The sequence below is a fragment of the Myotis daubentonii genome, chromosome 16 (assembly GCF_963259705.1).
Source record: "Myotis daubentonii chromosome 16, mMyoDau2.1, whole genome shotgun sequence".
NCBI classification, from domain to species: domain Eukaryota; kingdom Metazoa; phylum Chordata; class Mammalia; order Chiroptera; family Vespertilionidae; genus Myotis; species Myotis daubentonii.
In genome coordinates this window covers 17,674,682-17,684,779 of record NC_081855.1, presented here as the reverse complement: position 1 = coordinate 17,684,779, position 10,098 = coordinate 17,674,682, and the positions used below count along the sequence as shown (strand labels likewise).

General features: G+C 55.1%; 1 protein-coding gene across 1 annotated transcript; it reads right to left on the bottom strand.

Moving 5' to 3' along the window:
* Positions 1-1,898: 1,898 nt before the first annotated feature.
* LOC132218103 (asialoglycoprotein receptor 1-like) lies at positions 1,899-6,603 on the bottom strand. The gene is made up of 9 exons (XM_059668857.1): positions 6,486-6,603; positions 5,828-5,928; positions 4,044-4,160; positions 3,811-3,906; positions 3,662-3,733; positions 2,900-2,986; positions 2,646-2,797; positions 2,466-2,572; positions 1,899-2,316 (listed from the first exon to the last, which is right to left on the bottom strand). Exons 2-9 carry the CDS (start codon positions 5,892-5,894, stop codon positions 2,142-2,144), a joined length of 873 nt encoding a protein of 290 aa, XP_059524840.1. The 5' UTR covers positions 5,895-5,928; positions 6,486-6,603; the 3' UTR covers positions 1,899-2,141.
* Positions 6,604-10,098: the final 3,495 nt, after the last annotated feature.

The following is a 10,098-nucleotide window of genomic DNA, read 5'->3' as shown; positions in this document are numbered from 1 at the left end:
AGTTAGAAACATCGATGAGAAAGAAACATGGATCAGCTGCTCCCTGAACACCCCCTACTGGGGATGTGCCCGCAACCAAGGTACATGCCCTTGACGGGACTCGAACCTGGGACCCTTCAGTCTGCAGGCCAACGCTCTATCCACTGAGCCAAACCAGTTAGGGCTCCATGGATTTTTTAAGAGAGAGGGGGAGAGACAGACACAGAGAAACATCCAGGTGAGAGAGACATATCAATTGGTTGCCTCCCACACACACCCTGACCAGGTCCAGGGATGCAGCCTGCAACCAAGTAGGTACACTGGACCGGAATCAAACCCAGGACCCTTCATCCAGGGCCAGCGCTCTATCCACTGAGCCAAACTGGCTAGGGCCTCTTCATGTTATTCTCCAAGAATCAGATTTTAATTTTGTAGGTCATATCTACATTTTTATATCCTACTTTATTAGGTTTTGCTTTTTAAAAAAAGTCCCTTTCTTCTATTTTGGGGGTTTATTTTGTTATTTTTTTTTTAAGTTTCTCGAGTTAAAACAGCTTATTTCAACTCACCCTTTCTTAATTTTTTTTAATAAATGTGTTGAAGGCTCTGCCCAGCTCCTCCTGGGCGCTGCGTTAGACCACCCACACCCCAGTGTGCAGTGCTCTCCTTGTCCATTTCTAATTCACTTGCATCTACTTTGATTTTCTCTTAAAGTTTATCTAGAAAGTTGGTGAGAAAGGCAGATGTGATAGTCCTTTTTGGTTCTACTTGTTTTCAGGTCTAACTGTTTTATTGGGGTCCTTTTTAGAATTAGCTGGGGGCTTGTTTGTGGCTAATGGTGCATGTTTGCTGACAAACCCGGACGAGTCTGTAGAGCCTTGGTCTGTTTGTCCTGTTGACCCCTGTCCTGGGTTGTGGATTCCACTTCTCTGGGGTCTGCCCTTCCGTGGCGCTGGCTCTCCTCCTGAGCGTGGTGCTCTTGGTTGGGGCTCCGCTTTGGGTCCCTGCACTTGCCGCCTGTGGCCGCTGCTTCTCTCCACTGTGATGCTCGAACAGATGCATCAGCTGGAGGCTCGGGAGTGCCTGACACAAGGGCGGCCCTGCTGGGTGTTAGGTTAGGTGGCTCAGGAGGCGGCATAGGAAATAAAGACAGTCCAGTGAATCAGAAAAAGAAAGAAAAGGAAAAGGTTTATTTCTGTGTCCCCGGGAGACCCACGTACCCCAACCAACAGGGAGGGGGGTGCTTTTTTATACTGCGGTTGGGTGAGGGGCGGGGACATGAGCTGAGGTATTCAGCTGAGGAAGTTTCAGTTTCAGGGGGTCAGCAAGGTATTCAGGAAGGAGTCAGTGTCTGTGTGGGGGTATGTGGATTCAGGGAGAAGAAGCCGGTATCTGTGTCTGGCACGTTGATCTGTGAGAAATTCCAGGGGAAGTCCATTATCTCATCACACATCTGCATGTATCCGATCCTGGGCTCTCTCCTACCTAACACTGCGGGGTAGGAGGGGGTGGTGTGGGGGGCGGGGGGTGTTGCTGGAAGGATGGTCCCAGCACAACACCGTGTTCCAGCTGAGACTCGGAGAGCAGAGTAACTTGCCCTAAATCACACGCCTGTAAACAGCGAATCCCTCCCTCCGGCCCAAAGCCATACTGTTCCCACGCTAACCCATTACCTGCCCTAGGCTTCCCCGTGCCAACGGCCATTCCCCATGCTTTTCTTTTTTTCTTTTCTTTGTTTATTGATTTTCTTTAGAGAGAGAGGAAGGGTGAGGAATAGAGAGGTAGGAACATCAATGATGAGAGAGAATCATTGATTGGCTGCCTCCTGCTGGTTCATAGGTCGACACTCAACCACTGAGCCACACCGGCCGAGCCCATTCCCCACTGTTAATCCCTCATAATTAGTCAACTCAGACTGTTTCGTACATTTCTCTTTTTACTCAAAAAAAAAAAAAAAAAAGTTGACAATAACCTGCAAACCGTAGAAAGTGGCATAGCCCTCAATCTCCCCGCCCTTCCGAACATCCTCTGCATTCCTCGGCCACCATCCTCTCCCCTCCCCTACAGCCCAGATGAAAAGCCCCAAGAATGTGCAGGAAGCCCCAGCTAGGAGGATCCCAAAGTGAGGAGCCTTCAGCAGGTGAAGGCATCGAGGAAATAAATTAGGGGAGCGGAGGCTCCTGGGTGGGCCTGCCCAGCTCTGCCTCGCAGACCCAGCGGTAGGGCCTCCGGCAGACGTCATCATTCCAGCGGCCATCATCTGTGAGGTGGGCACAGTCCTCGCCTCCCCCAAGCCCGTGCCCGGTCCAGTCGTCTGGCTGATCTGGCCTCCAGTTCCTAAGAAGACCAGACAGATTGGGCCCCAGGAGGCCAGACCCTCAGCCAAGCCGAGGAGCCCCTCTTGCCCTTGGACCCGCCAGGCTGGGACAGCAGGGGAGGGGTTATAGCGGAGGCCAGTGCAGAGCGCACAGCACACACACACTCACTGGAAGCCCTTCTCGTAGTCCGACCCGTCTATCCATCTCCAGGGCCCATCTTGGTCAGTGAGGCCCATCCAGGTGTTCACAGGGCCCATGTGGTGCTGGACAAATCTCTGGGGAGAGAGGAGGATGGTGACCTCTCCGTAGAACAGACTGACTCCCCGAGGAGCCCTCCGGAGCCCTCACCTGCTCCTCCCAGGAGCCGACCACCACCAGGTGCCCGTTCTCCAGCTGGCAGTACTTCTCAGCCTCCGGCCAGGGCTTCGCAGTCCGAGAGAACCAATAGCAGCTGCCTTCATGCTCCACCCAGTTAATAGGGCAGCAGTTCTTCTCAGAGCCTGGGGTGGGGGGAGGGGGTGCAGAGGGAGGGTGAGAGGCTGAGCTGCTGCCAGGAGGGGAAGTAGGCATGAAAGCGGGGCTGGGCATCCCTGACTCCTCACCATTGCCCTGGAGGATGGCCAGCTGGCAGCTCAGGCTTCGTATGTCAGACACAAAGGTCTTCACGTGGAGCAGCAAGCTGGAGTGATCTGGGGGGACAGAGGGCGGGGGGAGGGGGAGAGTGAGGAGGGAAAGAGGTCAGTGTAAATTCCGTGTGCAGGACGGAAGGTCAGTCCCAGGTGCCCCTGCCACGGGACCCCTTGGTTTGATGGAGAGAGAAAGTTTCTGTCAATGAAACGTTTGAGACTTGCAGGGCGGAGGGGAGGGGAGGGGAATTTGTTGTCAAGACTCCTTGGTTTGGCCCAGCCGGTGTGGCTCAGTGGTTGAGTGTTGACCTATGAACCAAGAGGTCACAGTTTGATTCCCCAGCCAGTAGGAGGTGTGCAGGAGGCAGCCAATCAATGATTCTCATCATTGATGTTTCTACCTCTCTCCCTCTCCCTTCCTCTCTGAAATCAATAAAAATACATTCTTTTAAATATATTTTATTAATTTTTTACAGAGAGGAAGGGAGAGGGATAGAGAGTTAGAAACATCGATGAGAGAAAAACATCGATCAGCCACCTCCATACCCTTGACCGGAATCGAACCCGGGACCCTTGAGTCCGCAGGCCGACGCTCTATCCACTGAGCCAAACTGGTCAGGGCGATAAAAATACATTTAATTTAAAAAGAAAAAGAAGAAGAAAGAAAGACCCCTTGGTCCGGCCTGAGAGACGCCCTGTGTTCCACACATGGCCCCGGCACACGGGCTCCCCTCCCACCTTGACTCAGCTCCTGCTGCTGTTTCTCCAGTTGGGACTCCAAGGACTTCATCTTCCTGCCCACACCTCCTCCTGGGGGAGAAACTTGCTCAATGTCCCAACACCCCTAGCGTCCCACAGCCCCCACAGCCTCAGCCCCAGCCCCTCACCCTGGATGCGCAGGTCCTTGACCTCGGCCTCTGTGCTCACGGTGAAGTTGCTGAAGGTCTCTCTCAGGGCCCGCAGCTCCTCCTTCAGCGTGGAGTCTGGGCAGGAGAAGGTGTGAGTTAGACAAAAAGAGAGCGCTGTGCCCACCATCGTGGCTACCAGCACTCCCGCCACGACTGCTCCCATCACCTCCCCCAACATTGCTCCCTTCCCCGCCCACCCCTGGGGCACCCACTCTGGGATCCGATCACACAGACAACCACCAGCAGCAGGAGGCTGAGGCCCAGGGAGAGCAGGAGGAGGCGGGGGCCGGAGCAGAGCCGTTGGAAGAGTGGTCGGGGAGGAGGCGGCCCTGCAAGAGGAGAGGGTCTCAGGGTGGCGGCAGAGTCCGGGCAGCGCTGGGGTCCCGGGAGGAGAGCCGGCTAAGGCTCCTCTCGTAGGCTCGGAGGAATCGCATAGATTAAGAAGCATGAGCGTGTCCTAGCCAGAGTGGCTCCGTTGGTTGGAGCATCCTCCCGTACACTACAAGGTCAGGGTTCAATTCTCAGTCAGGGCACATACCCAGGTTGCTGGTTCGGGCACATGCATTTATGTTTCTCTCTCTCCCTCTCCCTTCCTCTCTCTCTAAAATCAACAAAAGTACCAGCTGCATGGCTCAGTGGTTGAGCATCAATTGACCTATGAACCAGGAGGTCACAGTTCAATACCCAGTTAAGGCACATGCCCAGGTTGTGACCTCCATCCCCAGTGGGGGTGTGCAGGAGGCAGCCGATCAATGCTTCTCTCATCATTGATGTTTCTATCTCTCTCTCCCTCTCCCTTCCTATCTGAAATCAATAAAAATATATTTTAATAAGTAAATAAAAGCATGTTCTCAGGTGAGGATTTTTTTTATAAAAAAAGAAGAAATATGGGCAGTGGGTGACTGAGAGGCCAGAGGCCTCTGGAGGTGGGCAGGGAAGAGGGCTGCAGATGGAAGCAAAGCTTGGACCTGCGCGAGCCCTGCCCTGGCCCTGGGCTTTGGCTGACACCTAGTGGCCTGACCGTGTCAGTGCAGCTGGTGAGCCGCTTCGGAGCCGTGAGGATGGAGTTTGTGAGCTGGAGACCAGCTGGGGAACCAGGGCTCCTCCCTGAAGGTGGGGCCAGGGGCAGAGGTTTCTTCCTCCCTCCAGGAGTCCCACCGCTCTGGCTGGGGGCAGGCTGGGGCAGGAGGAGAAGGTGGGGTAGCCAGACTTCAGGTCCCTCAAGTTGCTCCACCAGGCAGCCCTGCTCCAGTGAGCCAGAGTGTGGGAGGCCTTCCCCTCCATTCTCGCCCCCTTATCCCCTTTCCCATCAAAGGCACTGCCCACTCCCACCCCCCAGGAGCTGGACCCTCGCTCAGCCCCAACGGCGTTCCTGCTCACGGGAGGAAAAATGGGGGTCTTTTTATTGTTGTTGATGATGATTTTTAGATAGAGAGGGGGGAAATCAATGTGACAGAGAAACATCAATCAGTTGCCTCCTATATGTACCCCGACTGGGGATCCAACCTGCAACCTAGCTATGTGTCCTGAGGGGACTCGAACCTGTGACCGTGGTGCTCCGACAGCCACACTGACCAGGGCGCGGGGTCTGTTTTTTATGTAGGAGGGCCTCATCCTCCCTCAGATCAGAGACCCCTCAGCCTCTTCACAGAACTCTTATCCCCTGACCAAACTGATCACACACACACACACACACACATACACACACACACACACACACAGCTCACTGGTGTTGAAAGAGGAAAGGAGGAGGCGCCTGACTTCCTTCATTACCGCCACACTCATGGGCCCACCCCCTCCCCAAGGCCCTGAGAAGTGGGTGGCATGGCAAGGGTCAAGGGTACCCTCCCCAAGACAGAGCTCCAGCCCCACACCCCCACCTCCCCTTAGAGGGCAGCTATGTTCTCGCGACAGGGGAGGACCAGAGGCAGAGGCAGGGGCATAGAAAGAAGCCGGAGCCTAAAGCTCGCCCTTCCAAAACAGCGGCGTCCCTCACCTCGTCTGATCTGATGGTCATTCTCCTCGTTGTCCAGGTGCTGAAGATCCTGATACTCCTTGGTCATGGTGGGGCTGGCTGGACCCCGGACTAAGTCAAGGCTGAAGTGAGGGTTGAGATTGGGACTGAACCGAGTTGGGGGTTGGCGTCTTTCCCTTTCTAAGTGGCCAGTGGCGACGTGCAGACCTTCCTTCTTTCCCTCATTCCATCCCAGGCCTGTCTCCCCTGAGTGTTCCCACCCAGCCCCTCGCCCCTGACAGCTGGTCCCCTCCCCCCTCCCCCAGCCCGCCCCAGTCAGTCCTCCTGCCTCTCTTCCCCTTTTACTTGCTGGTGGTCTCGAGGGTGACTCCTGGATCCCTCAGTGCGGTGCAGATCCCAGGCTAAGAAGGAAGCTGAAGCCTGGAGAACGGGGGTGCGCAGACAGCCCCGGACAGTGGGAGAGGGTCCATACAAGGGCCCTGAGCCCTGTGCTTACGCGTGGCTGCTTGTCTGTGTCCCTAGTGTGCCGAACCTGGCATCTCCAGTGCCAGGGACTTTGGACTTAAACAGAGGTGGAAGTGGATTTGGAACCGGGGGCTGTGTGGGGGTGGAAGCAGGGGGATGGGTTGCCTCTGCTTTCCTCCCCGGGGAGGGGAGTCTCCAGGTCTGTCCCCCTCACCTCCACAGGCTGGTCACCTCGCTTGCGTGGTCTGGGAGGGGAGCCTGGAGGGCCTGGGTGCAGCTTCAGGGTTCCCCTCTGTCCTCACCCTGTCACGCCTGCCTCCGAATTCCCGGAATTGTTGGTGTCTCCAACGGGATCAGAGGGCCGGGCATTCTTTGCTCTTGCCCAACCTGGGCCTGTGACCTGGCATCTGAGGCTAGGCCCCAGCTTCCTTGGGGGCTCTGCCTCCAGACTCCCCAGCTCAGGCTGAGGGGCTTCAGTCTCCTGGAGAGTCAAGTTCCCCAGCAGCATGGCGGGGGGGGGGGGGGGGTGAGATGTGGGGAGAGGCAGGAGACCAGGCTTCCCCCCTCACCAGAGATTGGTGCCCACAAACCTCCGCTGACTCCTGCTGGGTGCCCGGGCTCTTGGTTCATTAACTCCTCTCCTCCCCAGAGCACATCCAGGATGAGGAAACGCAGACCCTGAGAGGTAAGAGCTAACCCAGGTTCACACTGCGAGGAGGCTGCACCGGGGGCATGGAGTTGGGGCAGCCTGACTCCAGGACCTTGTGCAGTCTCCGCAGGGCCCTGAGGTCTCAGAGACGGCTCAGTGGTTGAGCGTCGACCTATGAACCAGGAGGTCACAGTTCGATTCCAGGTCAGGCCACATGCCTGGGTTGCAGGCTAGATCCCCAGTGTGGGGCATGTAGGAGGCAGCCAATCAATGATTCTCTCTCATCATTGATGTTTCTATCTCTCTTCCTCTCCCTTCTCTGAAATAAAAATATTTTTTAAAAAATAAAATAAAATACTAGAGATAATCCTCAGAAACGAAAAAGTTACTAAAATCAAAACTATGCCACGATGGTGGTATATCTACCTGTGCACTCTGAGAATTCATCCACCCTTTACATTTATTCCTTTAAGAATATATGCCTCGCCCTAGCTGGTTTGGCTCAGTGGATAGAGCTTCGGCCCGAGGGCTGAAGGGTCCTGGGTTCAATTCCGACCTGGGTTGCGGGCTTGATCCCCAGTAGGGGCGTTGCAGGAGGCAGCTGATCAATGATTCTTTCTCATCATTGATGTTTCTGTCTCTCCCTTCCTCTTCTTTTCTCTCTGGAATCAATAAATAAATTTCATATATATATATATATATATATATATATATATATTTTTTTTTTTTTTAAGATTAACTACATACTACAGGGCTCATAAAGAGTTGCAAGCAGGATAGTGGTGAAGTCAGATCTCTAAGCTGATAGCCTGGCCGTGGAATAGGTCATGGGTCAGAGGTGGGTTACTGAGAGGAGGGGGTGAGGTCAGGTGGCTGCGGGGCTGGTCTCAGTGAGGCCAGACAGGAGGGCCACTCGGGCAGGACTTGGCAAAGGAATGGCGTGGACCTGCGGCTGCTGAAAGTGCAGTGGGAGGAGGGGATGGGGCAGGGGCACAGCAGCACGCCCGCCAGGACCCAGAAGCCTGATGGAAACGGATCAGGAGTCCACAGAGCTTTCGGGGCTGGAGACGCCGAACTCATCATCGCGGGTGTGGCCCAGATGTGGCCAGTGCCCGAGATGACACCACCCAGCGAGAGGGCACAGTGGGGAGGGAGCAAGCAGCCAGGACAGAGTCCTGCCAGTGGGAAGAGCAGAGGGAAGAGCCCCGGGTTGCCAGTCATACCAACTGGAAGGCGAAGTGGCCTTCAGGGCCAGCTCTTGGCACCCGGAGTGCCAGGCTCCGTGCTGGCTTCCCACAGAGGGTGACCTGTGGTTCTCCAAATCTAGGAGAGGGTGTGGGTGGCACTGAAGCAGGAGATGCTAGAGGAGGTACCTCCGGCTGGAGCCTCAGGGCCAGGACTAGCAGCAAGGGGAGAGGGGGCCCCAGGGCTGCAGGAAGAGAGGACCACGCACACACGTCTAAACAGGAGCCGGAACAACCCACCCCAGGGCTTCAACATCCGCTCCCTCAGCCTGCAGTGCCTGGGGCCCGCCGAGGTCCCTCCCCCTGCTGCTCTCCCCTCCCCTCCCCTCTCCTCCTCCACTGCCTCCATCCCAGGCACCCCCCTCTTTTCAGTCCTGGGGTGGCCAGGGTTCTGTGACCCAGGGCCCCCTCTGCTCCTCTTTCCTACTCAACTTTTAGAAAAATTTAAAACTCCAAATGTTTCCAGGGTTTTTTTAACTTTCAAGTTTACCCGGTAACTGCGACTAGAACATGAAGCCAGTGGCAGTAATGATTCCGTGTTGGCCCTGACCAGTTTCGTTCGGTGATTAGAGCTTTGGCCTGAGGGCCTTGGGGTCTCGGGTTCCATTCCTGGCCAAGGGCACATCTTGGGCTGCAGGTACCCCAGTCCCAGTGTGTGGGAGAGGCAACCAATGTGTCTCTCTCATGTGGAGGTTTCTCCCTCCCTCCCTCCCTCCCTTCCTTCCACTTTCTCTAAAAATCACTGGAAAAAATATCCTTGGGTGAGAATTTTTTTAAAAAATTATGATTACTGTTTCCTAAGTGTGCCAGGAAGGGTGCCTAAGGCTACACGGATTATCCCTTTGTTCCTCACCGGAGTCCTGGGAGGAGGGTAGTTATTACCCCCATTTCACAGCTGGGGGAAATGAGGCCCGGAATGAAGTGGGGCATCCACAGCGACACCGCACCTCATCCCACCCCACAGCCATCTCGGGACCGGCTCTGCTGCCCCTTCCGGACCTTCTCCACCAGCGTGGAGGCCGACGCAGTTGCTCCCTGCTTACAGCTCCAACAGGACTTCCTATGGCACCATTTTATTTTATTTTTTTTAATATATTTTATTGATTTTTTGCAGAGAGGAAGGGAGAGGGATAGAGAGTTAGAAACATCGATGAGAGAGAAACATCGACCAGCTGCCTCTTGCACACCGCCTCCTGGGGATGTGCCCGCAACCAAGTACATGCCCTTGACCAGAATCGAACCCGGGACCCTTCAGTCTGTAGGCCGATGCTCTATCCACTGAGCCAAACCAGTAAGGGCTATTTTATTTTTTATTGTTTATTGATTTCAGAGAAGAAGGGAGAGGGAGAGATAGAAACATCAACAATGAGAGAGAATCATTGATCGGCTGCCTGCTGCACACCCCCCACTGGGGAAGGAGCCCACAACCCGGGCATGTGCCCTGACTGGGAATCGAACCGTGACCTCCTGGTTCATGGGTCAGTGCATAACCACTGAGCCACACCAGCCAGGCCTATGGCACTATCTTAAAAATCCATAGACAGTCCTCAGGCCTTGCTTACTTCCCTGATCCAGCTACTTACCTCCCTTCCCCCACCCTGCCGCACCCTCGTCCTCCTCTCTCCTCGGACAATCCAAACTTCTTCCTGCCTCAAACGTTCCTCCAAGAGGAGGCGTCTGTGACCACCCTGTCCAAACTAGCAAGGACACACACCCAGCATCATGTTCTTTGCTTAACAGCATCATCATCATAACTTATCAACACTCCTTTACTTCCTACTGTCTGTTGCCCCCCCCCCCCATGGGCCCCATGTTCCCTGAGGGCAGGGACGTTGCATTCCCAGCATTTTAAACTCTTCCTGACCCCAAGGAAGATCCAAACAGGTGTTTGCTGAGACCAATAGAGGGGCATGGAGGGGTCAGAACTGGAGCCT

Excerpts from the sequence above, each read along its gene's own strand:
- LOC132218103 (XM_059668857.1), bottom strand. The coding sequence starts at position 5,894 with ATGACCAAGGAGTATCAGGATCTTCAGCACCTGGACAACGAGGAGAAT. Across the intron at positions 4,161-5,827 it reads TGACCATCAGATCAGACGAG|GGCCGCCTCCTCCCCGACCA; the intron begins GTGAGGGACGCC and ends CTCCTCTTGCAG. Across the intron at positions 3,734-3,810 it reads CAAGGACCTGCGCATCCAGG|GAGGAGGTGTGGGCAGGAAG; the intron begins GTGAGGGGCTGG and ends TTTCTCCCCCAG.